Source organism: Carcharodon carcharias, chromosome 2 (genome assembly GCF_017639515.1).
Source record: "Carcharodon carcharias isolate sCarCar2 chromosome 2, sCarCar2.pri, whole genome shotgun sequence".
NCBI lineage: Eukaryota > Metazoa > Chordata > Chondrichthyes > Lamniformes > Lamnidae > Carcharodon > Carcharodon carcharias.
In genome coordinates this window covers 200,407,646-200,434,244 of record NC_054468.1, presented here as the reverse complement: position 1 = coordinate 200,434,244, position 26,599 = coordinate 200,407,646, and the positions used below count along the sequence as shown (strand labels likewise).

General features: G+C 43.7%; 1 protein-coding gene across 1 annotated transcript in view; it reads left to right on the top strand.

Annotated features, from left to right (window-relative positions):
* Window positions 1–3,532: 3,532 nt before the first annotated feature.
* The window catches only part of prop1 (PROP paired-like homeobox 1), a 134,501-nt gene continuing 111,434 nt past the window's right edge, over window positions 3,533–26,599 (top strand). Inside the window, exons 1-2 of the mRNA XM_041207335.1 lie at window positions 3,533–3,719; window positions 3,802–3,918. Coding sequence (XP_041063269.1) covers window positions 3,533–3,719; window positions 3,802–3,918 — 304 coding nt within the window. The remainder of the gene's footprint in view (window positions 3,720–3,801; window positions 3,919–26,599) is intronic.

Genomic DNA, 26,599 nt, shown 5'->3' with positions numbered 1-26,599 from the left:
TCAGCCCCAGTTTATTCCTACCCTCTGTTTCCTGTTCATTAGCCAATCCTCAATTCATATTAATACATGTGTCCTATTTTTGAGTGAAGAATGTTCATCGATATAGTACCCTTCAGTTCTCAAAGCACTTCAGAACCAAATAATTATTTTTGAAGTTCAGGTACAATTGAATCAAACCAAGGTGACAAGAATTTTTTAAAAGTGCTCCATTCCAAATATGCAAAAATATCAAAGCATGAAATGGAACCTCAGATTGATTTAGTGCAAAAACTATCAATTTATAATAGGATAAAAGTAAAATACTGTGGATGCTGGAAATTTGAAAAAAGAACAGAAAAGGCTGGAAAAACCCAGCAGATCTGACAGCATCTGTAGAGAGACAAAAACAAAGTTAATATTTCAAGTCCATATGATCCTTCTTCAAGGCTGAAGAATGGTCATACGGACTCAAAACGTTAACTGAATTTATCATAAGAAGTAGGCACAATAGTATATGCAGGTGTAAGAGCAGTACTCTGGGAGACGCCAAGAAACTACAGAAAGGGTGCAGAAGGCAGGAATGATATAAATTTAAAAACTGAATAATTAACTCCAATAATGTCACAACTGTATCTGTTCTTGGTATTTTCGCAGCCAGAAATGATGCTTTCTGGTGGAAATACTCTCATGTCATATGACTTCAGTGATTGGGAACTTCCCATTGGTGTCATAGATGCCAAGATTTCTGTGACTATTAATTCCTCAGGTAAGTGTCCTCAGACATTTATGGAGAAGGGAAGAGAATGCAAGAGATGAAGTGACATTGATAGGAAGGAAAGATGATACTAATTATGTAGAGAATGGGATAATTTATGGAAGAATGCCATTTTTAATTAAGGGTTAGTTTAGGAGTTAAAAATCGCCCTGTAATTAGTAAAACGAATAACTGCCTCTTATGGACTGTTGTTTATTTAGCATAAATTCCTTTTTTGGTGATAACTTTTTAAGCCATTGTCATTTTTTATTTTCATTTGACAGATTATACAGTGATACTGAATGATTATGTCAATACAAAGAAAGTAAGGCCCAGATTTTTGCTCCCAAGTCAGGTGTGCAGAGATGGGAATGTCTGCCAGGATTTCCGATTTTTGGTCCAGGGCAAGGGGGTGTTGGGCTACATTAGGAGTTGGAGTGGGCAACCCTGAAAATAGTGAGGGGTCGGAGGTGGACCCAGTGCAGGTCAGGCGCCTTGGGTACAGATAAAAAGTGGGCCTTCTGAAAGACGCATTTGAGAAGTAGATCATCAATGCTGAAGTCCCTCTGCCTCAGAAGAGATGTCATTGCCTTGTCAGGTGAGTGTTCAAGCTAGAAATGTGCAACTGTTAGCTGACCCAGGAATGAATGGCCCAACGGGCTTTCCCTATAGATGAATAGTTATTGTTACTGCCTAATCAAAGTGTCATGTCCCTAAGATGCAAAAGAGATAAACTATTTAAACCAAACCTTACTTTTTGGCTTATTTAAAAAGTGGACTTTGTTGAACCAAAAGATGGCTGCTGCAGATCACATGATTCACAAGTTAGCTACAGTTTCTGGAAAATTCCAATGGCAGTTACAGGACAAAAGTTCAATCCTCAGCCTTGTGGAATCTTACATTTCTCATTGTGAGGACGCATTACTATCAACAAAATCAGGGACCAGCAATTGATTTGTCTCCCAAACTGGTCCTGTAACAAAGGGAGAGCCATTTAAGCTCGTTACGTCTTCAGAGGGACTAATAGCCACCATCTATTTCCTCAGGTGAACAATGGATTTTTACCAGAAGCATAGAAACTGCTCGTTAACCTGCAACTGACTCGTTAATGGGCAACATCACATGACCTAAAATTCTGGCCTTTGAATAGTTTTAATATTACACTTCTAGACTCACAACTCAGTCTGCTGTTTAACCGCCAGCCTGAAAACATCAAAGCAGGACGCCAGGCTGACCAACAGCCTACATCAAGTCGAAGCCTCCTTGAAGCCTGTTTCTCTGGAAGATACCTGCCATCACCTGCCAAGCAGACCAAGTCTCTGTATACCGACCTCAACTCGCTGCATCACAATCAACTTCAGCTAGCTGAACCCACATGAACTGTAACTCCTCCACAAAGGAACTCTCACTGGACTCTGACTTTCTGAACGCTGACAATCACGTGAACTGATTTCCATATCTGTGGTTCTTTATCTTTTAAAATATTCATAAACTCCTCTTTCCTACGTTCTTATTATGTGTATGTGCGTATGAAGTTACAGCCAATGCCCGGGTTTGAATGTGTGAATAAATCATACTTCTGATTTAATCCTAAAGAGAGTTTGCTACGAGTCACTTTGAAAATTGACCTCTCAAACTGAGGATTTGGGGAAACACGCCGCAGCCAATTTTAAAATTAAAACACCTCTGCTTATGGAGAGACAGCGAGAAAATAAAAGAGTTCAGGTTTGCCTGTCTCCACAGTCCATAACAAAAGTGTACTCCACTAAACCACTGAAACATGGAATGGATTCACAAGATTCAGTCAAGTTAGCTGCCAAGACTCAGTAGGTGGATTAATGATGAACAGTGCGTTGCTCATTATCTTATCTGCTTTCCCTCTTGCTACCCATCTATCAGCATGTGGCCACATTGTTGACCCTTGACAGCTGCACATAACAGTGTGACTAAGAGGGAGTAAGCCAGTAGGGCTGTCAGTGGTTGTGGAACACAGCATGCTACTTTGGATTCACAGCTGCAACCTACATGGCACCTTTGCGATGTCAGTTTCTCCACCAAACCTTACAAGTAATCATTGATGATATGGTGAGAATGGTTAGTGCATGTAGACACACAAAAAAGTGAATGAAAACATTGTAGTCTGAATGGTTCACGTCCCTTTTCACCTTACATTTTTATTCAGAGAATTTCACATAGAGAAGACGCGAGGGAAGGAATGGGTCTGGTTGCCCCAATGCTTTTCACACCAGGACCTTCACGTTTTGGTGGAAGAAGTCCAGACGAGGAGTCCTCTACCCTGCTGGCTGTCATAATTTCCCTACAGCAACCAAGAAGGCCTGGTTTCAAACAGCAGCTATGGTGAGCTCAGCAAGAGACTATTAGTACTCAGGGATTCAGTGCAGGAAAAGGTTCAATGACCTGCTGGACTCCAGCAAGGTCAGTAGGTTAGTTCGTCCACATAGAGCTAAAAGGGAAGGGTCATATCTGCATTCTGCAGCTAAGGTGTGAGGCAAGGCACATATCCCTGCTTCAGCATTGAGGCTTGTATGCATACAAAGCTCATGTAGGTGCACACAGAACACATGTAAATGAGGCACTATGCTGCACAGACAAGGTGAAGAGCAATATCCCTCCATGCACTATATATCAGGTTAACAGAAATGTTGTCTTTGCAGTTGAAATGGGCGAACAATGCCATGGGGATGGCCCAACTTTGAATTTTGGTGGGGGGGGGGGGGTGGCTGGATTGGTCAGCCTGACTGAGGCACATCTGGCCTGTGGAACAGATGGCAGATGGCCATGGGGATTGCCAGGGTACATGAACCACTGTCTGCTGATGATGGTGAATCACCGTTAGAAGGTGATGTTGAAGTCACCTTGGCACATGGTGGACATGGTTTAGGTCATGATATCACTTCACTGAGCACAATGGGATGTTTGCATGAGTGCAAGGATGGGGTTGCATCATATGGGCAGCACAAGCATGGTTAAGGCAAGGGCATGCATCAGAGAGTGCATTAACAATGAGGGAAGCTATACCTAAATAATTCCTTTTGTGTCCCACACAGGCCCCAGTTCTGCTCCCTCAACCCTCCGAGCCACTTCATCCCTCCGACATCAAGAGGAGAAAGAGATGTACGAGGAGACAACATCACATCTGACTGGCTCACCCACCACCAACACAGGTACGAGCACTTCGGAGGGATGTAGCACGTATGTAGAGTCAGTGGCACCTCATCAGAGTGCAGGAGGAGGTATCAGAGTCAGAGACATCTGTGCACGGTCCCCCTCGGAGGAGGGAGGAAAATCACGATGATGCCCCAGTGGGAAGGAACGTGGAGCCTTGGGAGTCACCTCTTGGGACACAGTATTTAGACCATCAGCAGCAGGTGCATGGATATCTGGCAGAGTTCCCTGAGGCAGTGGCAGCTCTTGGACTATGAATGGAGGAGTCCATCACCATCATGAGCTCCATATTGTTCTAGAGGCTCAATCTAATGAGCTCCGACCATGAGAGATTGACCAATCTCATGGAGAGATAGATGCAGCAGGACTCGGATTGGATGCAAGAGCAGTGCCTCGTCCAGGAAAGGATGCAAGCCTCCCTCAGTATTCTGTTCAGAATATGAGCTCCGACATCCACGGAATACATGAGGAGCTCCATACCCTTAACAAGACGATTTCACTGTTGGCACAACAGTTGCTGGAATGGATAACTGCTGCACACCAACAGCCAGCCCCATCAACCCCAACTGAAGGCCAACCTAGGACTCTGGAGGTCTCTGAGGAGTCTGAAGGTACCAAGACATCCCCAGCCCCTTCATCTTCCTCCATCTCCCCAGTCCTCTGCCAGAGACCTCATCTGCTGCACATGTGCCAGTGACCATGGCTGCCCATACCGAGATACAGAGGCCGCAGTCTAAAGGAGGTCCAAATTGATGCCTGCACAATGAAGCAGGCCACCATGCTCCTCATTTCCATTTTGACAATGAAGTGAGCAGCCTGCCTCCAATTCCTCCAAGGCAACACAGGGGCACTTTGTAGGAGTGTGCGAGAGCGAAGCCTGCCATCTCACCTACAGCACTAATGAGTTCACTGTAGTACACTTTTCACATTTTACATAGCACACTTGAGCACTTCTTGACTATATTTACTTACATTTGTACATGACTCAGTATGTGTTCGTACACTAGAGCACTCAAAAAGAATGGGCAAATTATGAAGGCGGTTCTTACCAGTAATACTGAGGGCGGCATGCTGAGGTCCATCTTGACATGCTGTCAACAGAATCAAGGTTGTCAACTGAATTGTGATACTTTGGAGGACTTCTTCTTTCTCTGCTGTATCACATAGGACTCCAGAGGCCAAAGGCTCAAGCGCTGAGATGCTCCTTGTATTTTTCATTGGCCATCCAAGCTTGACTTTAAGGGAGACTCACTGATCAGACTCCACAAACAGATGCTGGGCAGCAGAAGCATCTCAAGCATGAGTGCAGGGTGCATGGCATTCATCTGCATTGCAGTGTTACACAATGGCCTAGGGGTAGGCATCGTAGCCCGAGAGGTCATGTATTGTGCAGCTTATATTGGTCGTCTGTGTCCACTACTTTGGCTGCATTTGCATGCTGGGTGTCACAGGATGTGCATTGTGCAGTAAGCTGAGGTATATGGAAGGCAGGGGTGTTGCATGTGGTGCCCATGTCAGAAAATGGACCATTGGCCAGAATGTGCAATGTAGTATAAGGGTCTGGCACATATAGAGTTAATGGACTGAGTACAGTATCACCCACACAGTGATATAAGAGAGCACATGACCAGCACCCAGGGTCACTGTGGTGTTGAAGAGAGCTGCGTGCTCTCTTGCGTACAAGCAAGGAGACTAGCTTGTACCCTTTACTGTATATTTGTAAATCATTCTGGTAGTTAATAAGGACAGTTAATCTGCTAAAGACTATGAAGACTTTATCAAACATACCGAGAAGTAACCAACAATCTGCAACATAGTGGCAGCTCATGGAAAAAACCCCAAACGTCACTAAAACGCAGAGACAAACCAAAATTTTGGAAGACTGAGGAAAAATTCAACAAAGCATCCTGACCTGAAAAGAAGCTCCAGAAGCAGAGATGCAGTTCCACTATTTTCGCCATAACGGAGAAGATCTCCTGGCCCAATCTGGGCTCAAGTCTCATTTTCCAGTTCTGTGATAACAAAAGAATTTGCGGTTGCAATTCCCACTGAATCCTGCACTGCTAAAGGAAATATCTACTTTATGAAAGAATCTGTGATAGTTCAACAAACTTTTGAAGAGTTGCTCTTTTTAGTTCTGAGCCTGCTAGTGTGTGCTTTTTTTAAATCTTGTTCAACTGGAAAATGGTTTTGGGTTTCACTCATTCATATATCATTAAAATTTTTATCAATCTATTTAAATTGTGCATTGAATAGTTACAACAAAGGCTCCTTTGCTTTCCTTTGCTTCTTTCACTGTCTAGCTTTGATGAGAGCAAGATAAATAAATATTTTTTTAAATCATTTTCCTTCGCCAACTTATTGCATTTATTAAAAAGAAGTTTGGGTCTATACTGTTTGAAGCATGATTGACCAATAAGGCTTTATTCACATTTATTTTTTAAAGATTGTCATTGAAATCATAGACACTGAAAAGTAAGGCATTGAAAAAGGAGACCATTTCCACAGTATTTCCTTCAGTTAAAAAAAGCTATATTATTGCAGTGTGCAAGTGCCAATGAGCTAATCACATCTCATTTGAGAATTAACGATTTGCACGCAATTTATATGCATGCCACATAAGCAGTTACATCAGCTATCCAAGCTACTATAAACTGCTCAGTCATGGCCATGGAGCTAATAGCTTTATTTTAGAAAAAACAGCATTTAACGTTCCTATATTTGTGTACCACTAAGAAAGAGTTTCATTTAACCGTAACTGGGTTAGAATTTTGAGCTTAGTATCCAGTGAAAAGACATACAATCTCAATTAGAATTAAATTATACTCTTCTGAAACGATGCTCTCATTGGCCCAGCAGCCCCTTTCTATTTTCAGTCAGAGATATCATGTGCACAGACCCGTGCAACAAATGCCAGCATTGCTCGTAAAGCCAGCAGTGAAAGTCTGCAAGAAAAATGTGGACACGCTCCCCAGTCAGATGGTAATGTACCAATGCGCTGTACTCTTAGAGAGCCATATAGTAGCTTCTAGTCATTGTGATTCTTCTTGCTGGGTTTGCCAAAAAGGTAGTTTATTTGTTTACAGAACAATCTAAATTAAAAATAGTATTTTACTTTAAAAAAATCCTTTGTGAAGCTCAATATGTACCATGCACCATGCAATAAAGCAGTCATAAGAGGAAAAGATTCCATGGCACCATTTCACAAAAGAGCAGGGAGTTATTCCTGGTGCTTTGGCCAATACTTATCCCTCAATCAACATCACAAAACCTAGGTTATCTGGTCATTATTGCATTGCTGGTTATGGGAGCTTGCTAAGTGCAAAATGGCTGCCACTTTTCCTACATCAAAACAGTAAATACACTTCAAAAGTACTTAATTGGCTGTAAAGTGCTTTGAGATGCTTGCTGGTCAGTAAAGACATTATATAAATGCAAGTTTTTCTTTCTGTTTTTACTCCAAGCAACTACCAATGCTCATCTGTAAGAGCAACCAAGAAGAACATTTGAAAAACTTTAGAGGAATGTTGTCTATCATAACTAGTGGGTAGAAACAGAGAAGTGGAAATGTAAATGAATATTTAAAAGTTTCATTTGGTTACCTTCAGGGATCAGGGAATATTTTTGCATTCCTGAGGAGAACATAGGAACATAGGACTTAGTAGCAGGAATAAGCTAGTCAGCCTTTCGAGCCTGCTCCACCATTCGATAAGATCATGGCCGATCTGATTGTGGTCTCAACTCCACTTTCCTGTCGGCCCCCCGTAACCTTTGAGGCCCTTGTCTGGAGTGTGGGTAGAGCTCAAAACAGGGCTGTGATAGGAGTTCCATGTTGCACTGTTCTCCAGTTCCATGTTCTCCCTTGCAAAGTTTTACTGGGAGTAATACTTAGACAATAACAGGTGTCTGGAAACATATCACAAAGAGACAGCCTGAATATGTTTTTGGCATTTAAAAGAAATCTTTATATTAGCCTTTAACTATTTACGCGCAATGAATTTTCACCTTTGAGTACTTCTGTTGGATTTTGTTCAGGAAAACTTTGTTTTGCACCTAAACGTGGCAGGCACTGGGCATGGTTACTTATCTGGAGGAGTTGGTATCGGCTTCGTACAATTTTCATGGTGAGCCCTAATGCACAGTGAGCTGCAGTGTGAAATACCCTCGCAATAGGCTGCCTGCTGATTAGAAAAGCAAAAAATCTGGTGGGTTGGCTGCTCTTGCAGCAGGATGTTAAGGAGGTGGTACATTTTTCATGGGAGACAGAGACCAGCAAAATTGTGCAGCAAAAGGCAGCACAATTCTCAGTAAACTCCTGAGGTTCACTGATGCTGTGCTGGAAATGCTGATAGAACAAATGGCCATGGAGACCCTTTCCTAATGAATGGCTGATGGGTGCCAAGGCAAATATGTCAACAGCAATGCAGAGAGGTGGTAAGGCCAATGTCATTAGCATTGTCACCAGTTGTAGTCTAGAAAAAAAAAAATCTGCCCAGGACAGATTTATCATACCCTTTCAACAGTAATACTTTTGCTCCAGTAATTGTTCTTCTGAAGTCAGTGGGGAATATTTCACTTCCTGATTGCACTCACACTCAAATCTCCAAGTTTGCTCTCAGTCCCAACTTCAAATGCTGTCAGGAAGACTGGGAATATTCTATCCAACAGGAGGGAGGCAAGCCTTTTCACTATGGACAGCATATAATGATGACCAATCCTGTCCTCATCCTATATCTGCACACGCTCTTTTCAACACAGGCCACCAAATAGCAATCAGACAAGAACCTAGCTGATGTCTATTTTTAATAGTTTAATGGTTGTGAGGACAAATAATGTGCTCTAAAAAGATATCCTAACTAACTCAGCACAAACTAGGCATTGAATCGATTGTCACAGAAAACACCAAGTTGGGTATTTAACCATTGTTACTGGAGGTACTGGAAAAATATTTTTTTCTGACAAATAGTCCTAGGCATGCAAATTTAGATTTTATTTTGTAAGCACTCTGCTCATTTTTATCCTTAGAGGACCCAGGATTAACGCATTCACAAAACAAAAGACCTAATCCTTTCAGACAGTGCAAGATCTTCACAGATTACCAATGAACATTTGCGATTAAAATTATATTGGCCAGAATAAGGCGCAGTTGACATCAACACCACTGTAGTAGCTTACCCCACTACTAAAGCACAGCTTTTCCAGCCATCATTGCCACTTGTTTAAGTTTTAAATTTCGATTAGCTGCCATCCTCATCGTTGAATAATGTAATTTAATTGGGTTATACATACTCATATATGCTTTAGTTGTACCAACAGTAGAAAAAAACAATTTAACTCTATTCTACCCATGGACACTGCAAACTCTTGAACACATCAGACATGAATTTTGTTTTGAAGGGATGCTTTTAAGATGGCATATTCCCTTCAAGGACAATACATTTGTTGGGCATAAAACTTAAAGTGAGGTCTCTATTAATTCAGAAATGAACATCTTGCTTTTGAATGCCAGAAAACAATTGCTGTAAATGCTGCATGTTGATATTTGATAAATGCTTTCCAGCATGGAGAGGACTGAATATGTGTGAGAGAGAGAGAGCAAATATTTTTGCCAATTGAAGTTAAACCAGCTAAACACTGAAAGCATTTGTCAGAGAGCCTGTTAGTATTTCTCAGCTCACTTTTTGATGCTGGCCAAAGTTGAAATGTCTGTTGAGGTTTTGGCAACTGATTCTGCTGTACAGATGATATCCAGCACATTGTCGGGCTGTCTTTTTGCATGTTATTCTTGAAGTTAGAACCATTATAGATGCATTGCTTTACACTGTTATCAGTGAATGGGGAACAGGCTTGAGGGGTTAAATGGCATCTTTCTGCTCCACGTTCCTAATGGTTTCAGCCCCAACTTGCTATAGGTCTGATAAAACTGTGTAGTTCTCTCTTGGCTGCCATTCCCCTACTCAACAGCACCTTTTAGAAAAATATATAAAGGAAATGTGTATAATTTTTCTGTGTCACCATTAATCATCTCTTACCAAACCACATGATATTGGGCAGATTTTCTTCATTATGTTTCACCTGAGATTATTAAGGTTTGAAACCTCTGGAGAGAATTTTCACTGGCACCGCTGGGTAGAATAAAAAATGCTATAGTGCTCTAAAATGGTGGGGAAAAGCTTACCGCCCTTTTCCTGATTTAACTGATGCAACCTTCAGAAAGGCTACAGCTCAACAACTAGATTGCCCATCTGATTCAACAGCTTTTACTCTGCAAATCAGGGACCTTGATTACCATTTTGTGATAGAACTGGGCAGAGCATATGCTATGTACATTCAGCACTGTTTCACTTGGCAGTCCATATATATAAAAGTAATTATCTGCATATTAAAAAACCTCAGCATCATTTTTGTACTATGCTAACAGTTTACACAGAACTCCTCCGCATTTTCTTCATTTCCTACTTCTGAAGAGGAGCCAAAAAGGTAAGTTTTTAATTGTTCTTATGGTCAAGTGTTCCTTTAGGTGCCACAAAAATAATATAGGCTGCTGAGTTTATTAAAACCTTTAATTTGTCTTTCCTGCTGCTGAAGAATCAATGTCCCCTTTCAACTAGTTGCAACCTTTTGAAAGGCTGCCAGATAACATGTTAAAGCTCTCTCCCGCAATGGGACAAACCTGATGAGGAGGATTATTGACTCTCCTATCCTGATCTGTATTGAGAATGATGGCTCTAGCAGGAAAGTTTAAAGGGTTGATGGAGGGGTTATGTGGGCAGGCAAATGTTGAAAGTTTAAACGTTGAAACTTGGAGATTATTTTGTCCCTGCATGTGTGTAATCTTTAAACAGGCCTATGTTTGTTTTCCAATTTTTAAAAGCGTATCTCCAGACACAATTTTTCCCTTTGGGGAATAGTGGGTGGTGGTGAAATGATTCCTGGGCTGATTATCAGCCCATTGAACCATGTCATGTACACTCCTTCCATGGCCAATTAGTCTGGCATGGAGCTACTGGTCCAGAGGTATAGAGACACTACCATGCCCCACAAGACCTTCAATTGTTTTCCAATTAACTACTTTGAAGGAGTATTGTCTCATGACTAATTCATTTTATGGTGGTTTAATCTGAATAATCATCCTTTAATCTAACTGCAGCAATGTAAAATGACTTGTCACGTTATCGCACAGAATATCAATTCTGCACCCAGTGTAGCAAACACAATTAGAAGTAACCCAACTGAAAGAAGAACAGCAGGAGCAGTCAACACACATGGAAGTAATTGTTCTACTGCACATGACACTTTGGGCAGAATTTTTTGCTCGGCATGCGCCCAACCTGCTCAAGCGTGAATTAGAGCTTAATGACGTCGGGCAAGAGAATGATACTTCGGCCGGCGAGCACACGTGAGAGTCAGCACCATGCCCACTGACAGTAAAGAGGCCTAATAGGGCCATTAACGTTGTAATGGATGGAGATTTTTCATTGCCCATCCAATTGGAAGGCAGGTGAATCGGCCAGGCGGCCTTTGACTTTTTGAGGAAACCTCATCCAAGGGTGGGATGAGATTTCCGATATTAATTTTAAAAAATGAAAACGTTTGGACAGAATTTCATCATCCATATGTGCAGATGACCGATTCTGATGCTTGGATATCTTTTTCAGCTCTCTGCCTTCAGGGAACGTTCATTCCACACTCCCCTGCACCCATGCTGACTTCATCGCTCAGAATCACAGAATCTTAATGGCACAGCAGGAGGCCACACCGCTCATCCTGTTGTATCAGCTCTACAAATGAGCGTAATAACCTAGTGCCATTGCCCTGCCTTTTCCTCATACCTTTGCACATTATTTTTATTAAATAATCACCTAATGTCCTCTTGAATGCCTCGATTAAACCTGCCTCCACCATACTTCCAGGCAGTGCACTCCAGACCCAAACCACTCGTGTGAAAAAGTTTTTTCTCACGTCACACCTGCTTCTTTTGTAAGTCATTTTGATTCCGTGCCCTCTTGTTCTTCATTCTTTTACGAGTAGGAACAGCTTCTCCCTATCTACTCTGTCCAGCCTCCTCATGATTTTGAATATCTCTATCAAATCTCCTCTCAGCCTTCTTCCCTCCAAGGAGAATACTCCCAACCTCTCCAGTCTATCTTCATAGATAAACTTTCTCATCCCTGGAACTATTCTTGTAAACCACTTCTTCACTCCCTCCAATGTGTTCACATTCTTCATATAATATGGTGCCCAGAACTGTACACAATATGCCAGCTGAGGTCTAAGGAGTGTCTTATATAAATTCCGTATAACCTCCATGCTCTTGTACTCTATGCCCCTATTAATAAAACCAAGGATACTATATGCTTTATTAACTGCTCTCTCCACCTGTCCTGCCAACTTCAATGATCTATGCACATATACAACCAAGTCTTTCTGCTCCTGCACCATCTTCAAAATTTCACCCCTTATTTTATATTGTCTGTCCATGTTCTTCCTACCAAAATGCATCACCTCACACTTCTCGCATTGAACTTCATCTGCCACCTATCTGCCTATTCCACCAACTTGTCTATGCCATCTTGAAGTTCCAGTCCATCCTGCTCATAGTTCACAACACTCCCAAGCTTCATATCATCGGCAAACTTTGAAATTGTCCCCTGCACACCAAGATTTAGATCATTCATATATATCAGAAAAAGCAAGTGTTCCAATACTGACTCCTGGGGAGCGCCACTATAAACCTTCCTCTAGCCCGAAAAATATCCATTGGCCATTATTCTCTGCTTCCTATTTTACAGCCAATTTTGAATCCACTTCTCGTTGATTGGCCAGCCAGCGTGAAATCGTGGTCTGGGGCCGATTGCGGTCGGTGGCCTATTCCCCAGACGCTCCTGGACCCGCTGATCTTGGGCGCCTGCTGAACTAAAAGTCCTACCCTTTGCTACCACACATAGAACAGAAAAATAGTTGGAAACTGCAAGCACCTGACTGCGAGTGTCTTTAATGGTTATTGATCTAACTGCGAAAGGGCAAAATATGTAGCTACTGCCCTTCTGAAACCTAGCCTCGTGCCTAGCTGATTTATTTTGTGTGATACTTTGTTTGTTCTACTAGATTGTTGCAGCTGTGAGATTCCTCCAAGACAGCTGGAAAAATGGATCCTTGCATCAAGAAGGGGATTCAGACTTTAAGACAAATTTGACTAGTTGTGCCCATAAAGAACACACAAATTTCATAAGCCTTTAAAACGAGATAATTCCAAAGTATGAAGTTCATTTTCACTATTTCCAATTTATTTATTAAACTGGCCTATTTCTGTTTAGTTTAACTGTTTGGTAAGTGACTTGCCTTCAAGATTAAAGTCGATAAATGGAGATTATCTGGGAATTTATTTGCTCAGTGTGACAGGATAAGCAGAAGAAGACCAGCTCCTAGGCAATAGTTACATGCTTTAGGATTTGTTTAAATTCTCAAAGGTTGTCAGCTGTTGTTGAGACTGGGGACTGGGAGGAGGTGATGGGGGGGTCAAGATGTCAATCATATTTTATGACTCTGATTAAACCTGATTACAAGACTATATCCATATTCTGCTTTTCATTTTGATTTCAGTTTTGTGCCATATTATAGAAGAAATATACTAGAATGTTTACATATCTGTGGATCTCCTGTGGCATTATGCACTCTAAGGCTGATCACACCCTGGCTGCTAACAACATTTTAAAGAAGAAAGGCTCGTATCTATAAAGTGCTTGCACAACTTCAGGATGTCCCAAAGCACTATACAGCCAATTGAGTATTTTTTAAAAAAGTGTAGTCATCGTTGCAACGTAGGAAACGACAACAGCCAATCTACAAACAGCAATGTGATACTGCCCAATCTGTTTTTAGCGATGTTGGTTGAGGGATAAGTTTTGGCCAGTACATCAGGACTCCCCTTCTCCTCTTTGAAATAGTGCCATGGGATCTTTTATATAGGGCAGATAGAGATAAAATCAGAAAATGCTGGAAATACCCAGCAAGTCTGGCAGCATAAAAACAGAGGGCGGGATTTTCCAGCCCCGGCCCCTGTCGGGGATGCCTATTCCTGCCAAAAGTCACTTTTGGCTGGGCTGCCGAATCTCCCGCAGGAGGGTACCGCTACAAGGGGGCTGGAAAATCCCAGCCAGAGTTTCAGGGCCTGAATTTTTCCCTGCAACAGGTGGGCTCGGCGGGACTGGGCGGTCGTGGAGCTGACCACCGGCCACAATTGGCTCTGCGCCGTCATTTTACGCGTGCGGGCCAATTAAGGCCCGCCCAGCATAAGACGCAAGCCATAGCGCTATTTGTGTGGGTGGGGGGGAGGAGGGAGAATTGGGGGGCAGCGCTGTTTCACGCGTGCGTGCGAAAGGGCGCTTCAATCTCCCTGAGGCACGGAGCTGCCTCAGGGAGATTGAAGCGGTTTGTAAACACATTTTTACAGAAATTAAAAATTTAATGAGACATGTCTCCTCATGTGACTGTATCACATGAGATGGGACATGTTTTTATTTTTCATATAAAATTTCTATTTCAATCATAAAAGCTTCAGGAAACTTCATCCCGCTCGTGGATGAGGTTTTGTAAAAAATGTGAAGGCGGCTTGGCCTTTTCGCCTGCCGCCAATCTTAAGGTTGGACGGGCAGCGTAAACAGTGACATTGATTAATTCGTTAATGGCCTTAAAAGGCCTATCAGTTATCGGCGGGCACGCAGCCGACTCCGGCATGCCATTCGAAACATCGCGAGACAGCACGATGACATCGGACGCACGACCGACATCATCGTGCATCATTTTACGTGCCGGCATGTCAGGCCCGCCCCCGCAAGTTGACTGAAAAATCGTGGCCCAGGTCAATGACCTTTCATCAACATTTATTTCAGATTTTCAGCATGTGCAGTATTTTGCTTTTGTATTAGGGAAGATGGAGAGTCAGACTTAAGACCTCATCTGAAAGAGCATGTATTATGTGATGTGCTCGCTATACTGTTGCTGCAGTGCAGCTATATGTATTGTCTGTCCATTTAGACTCAAAAGGCTGGATTTTACAGACCCATGCCAGGCATATTTTCAGCAGGTAGCACGTAAATTATAATGGGTGCCTAGCCCACCACTTTCCTGCCCACCGATTTCAATGCCCACCTGTCATTTTTGAATAAATAATTAACAGGAAATTGAGCTTGTTAACAAGCCAGTTGACATGAATATTAGGTTGCCCACAACATAATACAGTTGGCATGTGTGGGCGGGTGGGATTGAGAAGACTTTTTTTTTAAACTTTATGGGAAAAGGTGGGAGGAAGGGGTGCACTTCATTTAGGACGTTCCCTGTGCATATCAGGGGCACCTCCAAGATGTTACCCCACTTTGTTCCTCCCCACATTTCCTCCAAAACCTGTCCCCAACCCCCTCGGCCCCAATCTCTAGGCTCCCCAATCCCTCCACATTCATAACCCCAGAGTTACCTGGGCTCAAACGCCATGGCTGACTACATCCTCGGGCCTGCCCGCAGTCCCAGCAGTGCCCACCACTCAGTTCTGGTACTGCTGGGCAATCAGATTGGCTGGCAGCTCTTGAGGGTGGGACTTCCACTGAGGGGCAGAAGTCCCACTCTGCTCATTTTGCCTGACCACCCCCCCCCCCCCCACCCCCAAAACAACAAACACCCCCCCCACCCCCCCCCCCAATGTTATCGCTGTGGGGCGAGCTTTGGTAGGTCAGTCACCTGGCACCTGACTTTTGTAATGGGGTAGCAAGCAATATCCCCCCCTCAGTCCAAAGTCCAACTGCTATGAATGGATGCATTGAGAGGACACGTGCCACTGGTGAGTGAAGTTCGCAGACTGGTGTGTGTTTGCAAGTTTCCAGCTATAAGACTGACAAAAAAAACATGAAATTTAAGGTCAGCTGTGGTTCAGTTGGTAACACTCTTGCCTCTCAGTCACAAGTCTGGGTTGAAGTTCCACTGCAGGGTTTGAGTAGAAAAATCAAAAGCTGACACTCCAGTGCAATACTGAGGGAGTACTACACTATTAGAGATACAGCTCTTCAGAGGTGGCATTAAACTGAGGCTTCATATACCTGTTGAGTGCTTGTAAAAGATCCCATGTCACTATTTTGAAAATGAGGAGGGGCATTATCCCTGGTGTCTTGGTCAATATTTATCCCTCAGTCAACATCACAAAAACAGATTATCTGGTCCTTATATTTGTTCTTTGTTGGAGTTTGCTGCGTGCACATTGTTGAAATGTTGGAAACGTAGCAGGCAATTACAACACTTCAAAAAGTGCTTCAAAAGTTTCTGGTTCTGATGAAGGGTCATCACGACTTGAAACATTGGCAGAATCATTCCAGGTTTGTAGTAGCTGGCGGGAAAAAAGTCATTTTACCCACTGGCCACAATGGCAGGTTTTTGCGCCGTATCATCCCAATCCTGACAGGTCCCGCCTCATTAATAATGGATTCCCAGGATGTACACCGGATCGCTGGTAGGGCGGCCTCTGATTCACCTGCTCTGCCGTCATTTCAGGCTGTCAGTAATCAGCGTGCCATATTTAAAGGGTGCCCCTGCACAGAGCGAGCACTCTCTAAAGGATCAGAAGCTGCTGGAAAGTCATGGCTGCCAAAAGGAGAAAACATGCTGCCCCCAAATTTAATGACATCTCCCTCAGATGCCTACTGGACACTGTGGAGGCTCGCCACGATGTCCTCTACTCCATCTCTGGGTGAAGACCAGCAAGCAAGGTCACCAATACAGCATAGGAAGCAGTAGCAGTGGTGGTCAGTGCCAACGTCCTGCAAAAGAGGACAGCTACCCAGTGCAAGAGGATGAATGATCTCCTCCGTTCTTCCAGGGTAAGTCATTCTTCTCAACACTCTCAACTTACACACTCATCACACATCCACAGGGATCTCAGTCACTGCCAGTTCAAGGGACATCACCATTCACTCTCTCAAATACATCTTCCTCTACATCTGCAGATCTTATCCTCATCCCATCCATCACAACACTCACCACCCACTCAAGCCAGGCATCCTTCTCATCTGGCCTGGCAGGTGTCCTTCTTACACTCTGTCCACCTGTATTCATGCAGGGCAAGTTGGCACACAACAAAAGGGAGAGGTCGCAGACTGAGGAGGAATGCCTGACATCAAGGATCTCACAGACTTCGAGAATAGAGTCATCCAGCTGGCCAGCGATGACCTGAACCGTTCCTGTGCTGACCGTGAGGTCGGTGTTGCTCAACCAAGTGAGAATCCAGCAGTGCAACATCCATCAGACAACCATGCTGTGAGTGAGTTCCCCTGTTCTGCAGTCCCCTGCCATGCACTAATTATCCCTCCTTACTTTCACAGGCACATCCGGGAAGCAGCCAAGGGGATCCACAGCCCTTGTCCTCGGCTCAAGTCCCGAAGACACCTCGGAAGATGAATCTGATGACACTCTCATTGAAGTACCATCACAGTGCTCACCCACAGCCTCCACCAGCGCAGAGAGACACACCTCGGTGGGACCTAGTTCTAGAGTAGCCTCAGGGTCACAATCTGGTAAACACATCACACTGTCGGATCCACAGCAGGTGAGGCAGGGGCTTCCCAGAATTTCAGCACTCGGAGGACTACTGGAGGCCCAAAATCTGCTGAGTCCAAGTCAAATGAGGAGGTTCTGGACTCAGTCATACCTCAGTTGCTGAAGCTGCAAAGACAAGCTAAGGAACATCAGGCAGGGATGTCTGCTGCACTCCTCAGATTGCAAGGCACGATGGAGAGTCCGTCCACCTCCAGCCTGAGGTGATAGTGCATGCATGCCAATGCACTGAGGTCAACACTAGTAGGATGGCAGTCGCCATGGAGACCTTGCTCGAAGACATCAGTCCTGCACTGCTGCACAGGCTGAATTCCATTGCTGACACCATAGTTGACCTCCAGCAGTGTCAAAGCAAGAGGGGTGCAGGACAGCCCGATCTCACTCTAGCTTCCCCTTCTGCTCAAGAAGTCTGCCAGCGGCCCCTCAGACACCCATAGGGAGGAGGACCAGCAGTGCACACTCGGGGCCATCCACTCACGTGACTCCGGGAGTGTCCAGCCCATCTGAGTCCCCTCTTCCTGTGAGCATGGGCCGAGGGGGGTGCCACTGCCACATAGCAGGACCCCAAAAGCAGGTCTTGGCCCCTAGGTCTCAGCCCTCCAGAGGACAACCATTTAGGTCATCATAGATAGGCCGTAGCAGTCAGCAGGCTGACTACAACTCTGCTGTGGATGTCAGAGGAGCACCAAGATATAGCAGCAGGATGAGGAAGGTTAAGAAGGTGTAATTGCACAGCCTGGGCATAGATGTTAATCACTTGTACATAATGCTCACTACTGTAAATAAACTCCCAAGAATGTCTCCTTGCCTATGGCTCCTTGTTATGATGAACAGTGTTCATGTCACTCAGATGTGAAACCTTGGTTCCTGCACAAAATAAAGACAGGTGTCTCAGCCCAGGGCCTCTCCCTGTGCAGTGTGTAACCTTCAGAGCAAAGTAATGGTCCAGCTTCACACTCACTGGACGCATTAGTGATTCCTATGAGAGGGAGAAGAGTGATGTGTGGGGATTGTGCACTCCACCATATCCTTCAGAATACAGTCACTCTGGAGCTTCATTTGACCACTGGGGGACAAATGAGCACTATACTTCGTGCTCGCCAGAGCCCAGAGCACTCACTCTTGGAGTTCCACTCCTGTCTCACCATGAGCTACAGACCAGTCCTCCACCAAACTCGTGTCCCTTCCTCCATCGACGTCAGGATAACAAAGTAAGGGACACCACTCCCTATCTTGCCTTTCTCTCTTGCTTTGTGTATTCCCTTCTCCAGCAAGCATGTAAATATCCATTGTTAGTTGTCTGACAAGAACATGCAGAAAACCTATGCTAGTGGTAACCTTACTATCCATCATGGCTCTACAGGGATGCCTCCTGCATATGACCATTTGGTAGCAACAGTGCAGGAGTCAACTCTGACTGACTGGGGTGCTCCACTGTGCGGTTGACATGCCTGACAGCCAATGGTGCTGCCTGGGCATTGCCAATGGCTTGGTGTGGGTGGGGAGGGGGGTGGGGGGTGGGAGGGGGGGAGGGGGTCCCCTTTCTACCAATTTCACATTCAGCCTTCTGTCATATTTAAGACTTTAAGGTTAACATTGTGTGCTGCACTCAACTTACAGGACCATATGAGGTCATTGACCTCCTTACGGCACCAGTGACGCTGTGGCTGCTGATCTGCTCTGAGATCTCTATCCAGTCTTACCATGCCAGTGTCCTTCCCCCATCCTGCGATAACAGGTCCTCCCTCCTTATCGGAGCAACCTGGAGCTGCACCTATGGGAAGGCATCAGTAAACTGTGGGGCCACCCTGGTCACTCTGCCGACATCTCTGTACATTCTTCAGTTTTCAGGGCTCCTCTGCTTTCTCCGGCACTGCTGCCATTTAGTTACCACTGGCTGCCCTTTAAATATGGCGCCACACTGCTGGCTTCACACGAGCTATGCTGCCTCAGTCGACGCCTTCTCCCACCTTCCGGCAGTTAACTGGCCAGTTGAGACAGAATACAAAACTTTAGCCTGCTTCCCCACTGCCTCTCCCACTCCCATGCAGTGACAGCACCCGCTTCCCACCTCAACATCAGGACCCTGGGCCTTCCGCCAAATACTCAGCCAATATTTCTGCTAGTGCAATAAAAGACTTCTATCCAGAATTCAAACTCAATTACTGGAGCTAAGTTATCTAATGTACACGTGATTTTTTAGCTTAGGAAAAGTTTTATGGGAGCTTGCGTAACAATTTGCAATTACAAAGTGTATTTTTAGCCATACAGATCTTTGACTGATGGCCAAGGATATGATTGAAAGACAGTTCCAAAAAAGATCAACTGCTTGAACAAGATGGTAGTGATAGGCTTCCAATCATACAAGTGTGTATTTTACAAATTTGAATTGTCTAGCACTGAACTTCCCCCACCAGGAGCATGCATCAGGAATTCAGAGATGAAAATCATCAGGCCCTTCAGGACCTCCCACTCATTTATGTAAAAGACATTATTCAGGCTCCACCAGAACAGCACGCCCTCTGATTTCTTGCCCAAGCTGTGGCCTGTGGCTTCTCTTCATCAGAATCCAGCCTGGACGTATGGAGTAGCTAACAAGTAGGTTTTAACAACACAGAGATAAAAGCATTCCACTTCTCATACACCAAGATGGCTGTCCGCTTCCAACTCCTTACAATTTGGAGGACGCAGCTCTTCTACTCTCTCTAACCTCTGAGCTAACACGATAACATGTACTCAGCATAGCCAGAAACTGCTCATGTATTAGCTTAGGCACTTGAGTGTCACAGCTGCTTTGGATCATTCCCTACTCGATATCCTCACGCATATACATTTTGGCAGGATTACTGGACAGTGTTCAAGGCTGGGAAGCTGAGCTAAGTTTTCCCTGCCCTATTCCAAGACACAATCTGGCTAACTTAATTCAGAATTTATAACCAAGGAAAAGAAAATAAAGAATGCATTATACTATAAATCTATTGATATTCTTTTGACTTGAGAGAGTGGGGTAGAATTTGGTATGCAATGCATCAGATTCTTCAATGTAAATGAATCCAAAGCATACCAATGTGGAAGTGGTGGAGACTGCGCCCAATCTGTTTGGGCACTGGGCCCAATGCCAATCCATTGTTTTAAACCACCTGGGTAGAAGCACAACATGCTCATTAAGAATGTGAATATGTTAATGAGGGGTCTAACACCTTCTGTAAGATTTCTTTAGAAACTTAGTGATTGATGAGCCAAGGAGTCATTGGGCTTGTTCTGCTCAAGTCTCAACAGATGCTCCTCAGGAAAGTTTCAAAGTAACTTTTTTTAAAACCCGTCAAGTGGTGCCAGGAGGCATAAAAGTGACTTCCTGAACCCACAGTTGGTATGATTGTCCCCTCTTCCGAGCCAACCCCTGCCCCCCAAGTGCCTGCTCCAAACCCCATTCCTGGGACTTAACTGAGGGCTACAGCTGGCGAGGCATTTGGTCCAAAATTGTCATTGACCATAAGGCGCAGGAGCAGAAGTAGGCCGTTCAGCCCATCGAGTCTGCTCTGCCATTCAATGAAATCATGGCTGATCTAATAATCCTCAATTCCACTTTCCTGCCTTTTCCCCACACCCCTTGATTCCCTTACTAATTAAAAATCTGTCTACCTCAGCCTTGAATATACTTAATGACCCAGCCTTGACAGTCCTCTGCGGTAAAGAATTCCACAGATTGACTGTCCTCTGAGAGAAGAAATTCCTCCTCATCTGTTTTAAATGGGTGCCCCAAACTGAAGCCCCATGGTGAATGGTCTAACTAATTGAACAGTTAATCACATCTGCCTATAACAAGTGGCTAAATTGGTGATTTTAATAGAAGAATGGGCAAGAATTTTTCAGTCAAGGTTCAGACCTGTATAACAAGCTCAGAAGGCAGAACTGTAATTCCTGTTTTGTCCACTTTTGTCGGGTAATTTGTAGACACCAAATAGTAATAAATCTTGCAATATACACAAAAACATAACCATAGCTTTTCACATCTCTCTTGTGCAATGGTTTAAAGTTTTTACTATGCACAAGCTCTATGTTAGCCCCACTAATAGTTAAAGGGTTAAGTATTGCAAATGTTGACTGGCATTGGGTGGTGACACATGGAGCTCTGCCCTGGTCTGTGCATTGCCAAAAGAACACAATGTTAAATGACATACAGGTCCAAAAATGCTCTGGAATTTAATCAGCTGGAAGCAGTCTCACGTATGGAGGTTAAAAGGGTGGAGGGCTCTATGTTTACATATAATAGTAGCTGTTACAGTCTGGTTCTATTCAGTAGTAGTTTTGAGTTATTACTCAGAGCTGGAAACTCAGTACTGCAGTGTGACTGCTGTGCCAGCATACTTGTAGTTCCCGATGGAATCAAAAAGCAAAGTAGGGAATCTGGATGATGTAGTTACAAGTAGACAACAAAAACTGAAACAAAGAAGCTGTTATTATTGGCAACTATGGCTGGTTAAATCAATTGCATTCCCTTCAACTAACTTCACATACTTCTCTAATCTCTTCCAATTTACCCCAATTTTTGTATAATGGGAAGGGGAAAATTTCATCTAAATGAATAGAACTTATTTAAGGCTGGAATTTTACCTTTGGCGTGCGGGCAAACGCCCGACACGCCGGAACATAAAATGATGCGCGATGATGTCGGGCGTGTGTCCCGACGTCATTGTGCACCGTCACGATATTTTGTTCAGCGGGCGGACGCCGGAGTCGACTGCGCATCTGCCGATAATTGAAAGGTCTATTAAGGCCTTAAGAAGGTAATTAAGTTGAAGTTTATGCTGCCATCCAACCTAACGGTTGGCGGGCAGGCAAAAAGGCCAGGTGAGGAAACCTTATCCACGAACAGGATGAGGTTTCCTAAAGCTATTACAAAATTAAATAAAAACTTTCTTTTGAAATTAAAAACATGTCCCATCTCATGTGACACAGTCACATGAGGGGACGTGTCTCATTGAATTATTATTGCATTTATTAATTTTTTGAAAAAGCGCTTCAATCTCCCTGAAGCAGCCCCGTGCCTCACGGAGATTGAAGCTCTTTTTCGCACACATCCATGAACTGCGCACCAGGCCCGCTCTCCCTCATCCCCCCCACCCGCACAGGCTACCGCTTGCGATCCACGCAGGGTGCGTCTTAATTGGCCCGCCCATGTGAAATCGCGGTGCAGAGCCGATCACGGGCGGCAGTCAGCTTCCCGACTGCTCCCGCCGAGCCCGCCTGACGCAGGAAAAATTCGGGCCTAAAACTTTGACTTTATGCAGGATTTCATCTGCTAGAATTTAGCTTTAGCATGAAATTTTGGAATATAATTTCCACAGGGTCTCTTGCCCGCTGCAATTGTGGAGAAAGTTCCGCTGGAATATCAGAGAAAAGCTTTAAACAGGATTTACACCCGCTTCTGCAAGGATCCTCTGTCAAAGTTACAGCAGGCGACAGAAGGAATGCCCACATGGGATTGATCATTTACTGAATGGAAAAAATCTTGTCCATGTACTTAAAAGAATCTCAAGTGAGATTTGATCTTGTTACAGTTGATCTCTAGTGTTCCGTATTATATTTAATAAAGGATATTTTAAGACCAGAAATTAATATCACTGCGCTAATGATCACAGATTTACATGGAGATTGACATGCAAACCTAGCAACTAGTGTATGGAAAGATTGTCACTTTGCTAAGTAAGACTCTTCTAGGAAGAAAACTGGTGAACTTAAATTCCACGTAAAAATCTACACCCTTCTATTTGAATATTGAAATGACATTAGTATTATAGTCATTAATTGTTTATTTAGGAAGCCAATTTGCTTGAAGCTGGACATAAACTTTATCAAGGTGGTGAAGCTGGAAGATTTTGTGGGGCATCTTTTATAGAATCATAGAATGCTAAAACATAGAAAGAGGCCATTTGGCTCATCATATCTGTGTAGCTCTTTGGTAGCGCTATCCAATTAGTCTCAATCTGCTACTCTTTACCATAATCCTGCAAATGTTTTCCCTTCAATTATTTCTGCAAATCCCTTTTGAAAGTGGCTATTGATTCTGCTTCTACCACCCTTTCTGATGGTGCTTTCCAGATCATAACAACTCACTGCATAACATTAGTTTTCTTTAGGTCATGTCTGGTTCTTTTGCCAATCACCTTAATTCTGCGTGCTCTGGTTACAGACCCTTCTGTCACTGGAAACAGGTTCTTGTACTTACTCTATTAAAAACCTTCATGATTTTGAAAATCACTATCAAATCTTCCCTTAAACATCCTTACTCTAATGAGAACAACCCCAGTTACTCAAGCCTCTCCATGGAACTGAAGTTTTTTTTTTAAATTTCTGCTACCTGTGTATATTCACCAGTTCATTGTATATTTTACATATCTCAGAGCAATGTAGAGATAACACCAGTTTTAAGTGTGCAACAGGTGTAAAAAGCTTTAAAATATCTCTGCAATCACAAAATGTCTGCACTCATGCTTACAGCCCTAGTAGCTTATGTGGTGTCTGTTTACTTTGCTCTGAGGCCACATCCAGGCTAAACCAATCAGGCACCGTGAGCATTGATCAATTACCAGACTCACGTAAGCAAACACAGAACAATTGAACATTACAGTACCAATCTAGTCAGTTTCTTCTGCACTTTCTGCAAGGCCTTGATATCCTCCTTGAAGTTAGTTTTATTCCCCTGGAAGAGTGTCAGCCTTAGTAAGGTTGATACGTTATGAATCTCTGTTTTCAGTATTTCTTGCCTCAGTGACAATGTCTACAACATCTGCATCACTAGAGCGTCATAGACTAGAAATTCCACAGGGTCAGTTATGCCAGAGATGCACCCTGAACCAACAGTTTTGCGCAGTGATCTTTTGTAGTACTGACCCACTACAAACTGCAGGGCCAGGCTCAAATATCCATTTCTCTATTTCTGCTGGACTGTGGATTGGAATTACAATGGCTGCAGTTTGAGGGACACATCTGCTAAAACAGGATGAGAGATATATAATCTTGCAGTCCTGGAACAGCCATGAAAGACAGGATGGTGCCGGAAAGGAGTCCTAGACGAAGGGAGCTGCCTGACAACAGCATCTTAATTGGCTCCTGACCAGGTACCCAGGTTTTGTGTGAGGGCAGTGCAGCTGAATAGCTCCTAACCTGAAAGGAACAAGGTCTAAAAACTTTTTCTCCTATGTGTGGAAGATTCCAGTAATTCCACAATAATAGCTAGCTGGCTTTTCTTTTCATATCTCTATAACCTCTTTCTCTGAAAACCTCTGTAAAAAGGAAAAGGGGAAAACCACTGTTAGAGATATTAAAAGGCAAGTTCTCATCCAGTGGACTAGATACTGAAAGTGCTGAAAGAGCACCTCATGTCATTAGCAAGAACTGAAAGGAACTTGGAAGACATCAATCAAAATAAACCCATTGACTCCAGCACTCCGGATTGGTGCTGCTGAATTGTTTCAAATCCATGTTTTGTGTGCCTTATGTGTCTTGTATGGGATTTAAGAAGGGGTAGAGTTTAAGTTAGTGTTAGAAGTTAGCAGTTCATATTTCTTTCTTTTGCCACTGGTTAACAACAGTTTGTTCAATAAACAGTTATTTACTTATTAAGTTTACAAACCTGGTGCTTGTATTCTGTTAACCCAAGTTAAACAGTTAGGCAGAATTGGGGCAATCTGGTGGTTTGGTCAAACTTTTCACATTTGTCGCGGCTCGGGGAACAGTACGGTTTGACGTTACAGCGCACTATCCCCAGTGAGTCAGTAGTGCAAATTGTATGTAATACAGGAGTTACTGAAGATGCTTTGGCAATTCCAATTTAACAGCCAAAAACTAGCTGAAAATTGCAGCAATAGTTTAGGGGAACAGTGCGTAAGGATGAAAATATCATGCTTGTTGAATTGGCTGTCAGATAGTTGTATTAGAGGCGGTTCTCCCAGTTGTCCATCCTAATCACAGTAGTAGAGCCACTAAAACTCCGGAGAAACTATTCTGCTGAAATGGAGTGGGAGAACCCCTGAGGAAATCTTCCAACTTGTCCTTAAGCACTTTGGGCAAGGGTGCAATTTGCCTTTACAGGGAGACAGTGTGCATTCCAAATCAGGCAAGACTTGTTTAGGGCTCCCTTAGCCTGCTGAGTTAATTGAGGCTTCATGGAAAGAAAGGATGCCCATGAATGGGCCCACTCTCAAAAAGAAGGGAACCGATGGGTCTGTCACCCCTCCTCCTGGGAGTAGTATGATCAATGTTGGAAGGCAGGAAATTGAGGTAGCTTATTAGGCCTCTCACCAACATTCATAGCCAGTGGATGAGAAAGAGGCAGCTGACAGCCTTGCTGGCAGGGATGGGCTGAAGGAAAATTGAGGGTTTACTGCGAATAAGACAGCAGGCTTTGACTGATGTGTCTTTTTCACCATCGTCCCACCTGATTTGGGACAGGAGAGCAAAAGAAAATTTGGGGAAAATTCCACGAGGAAGATCAGACTAATCTACAGGTTTGAGAATGGATATTGTAATGAACATGTAGCCTACTGATTCACATCTGGGACTGGGATTTAAATTGAGGCCAGACTGACAGGAAATTAGTCTCCTCTGACAATGTTGGAGCAATCCAAGTTCTATTAAACATGGACCCAAAATATAAAACTGTCCCTAACTTATCCAGTTGACAGCTTTCATTGGAGAAATGTTTATTTGGTGGTTATATATAATGAAATTGTAAACCTGCTTTTGTCTTATAGAGTAAGAAAGAGAAACACTTTTATTTATACAGCACATTTTACCATCTCAGTCTCAACACCATCCAGGTCAAAACAGCCCAATTGTTCAGCACGCCACCCACCATCTTAAATGTTCACCTATTTCACCACTGGCACACCATGGCTGCAGAGTATACCATCTACACGGTGCACTGCAGCAACTTATTTCTTCAACAACATCTTCCAAACTTCTCAACCTCCAACACCTAGAAGAGACAGGCAGCAGGCGCATGGGAACACCACCACTTTCAAGTTTCCCTCCAAGTTACACACCAACCTAACATGGAACAATATCGCCTTTCCTTCATCT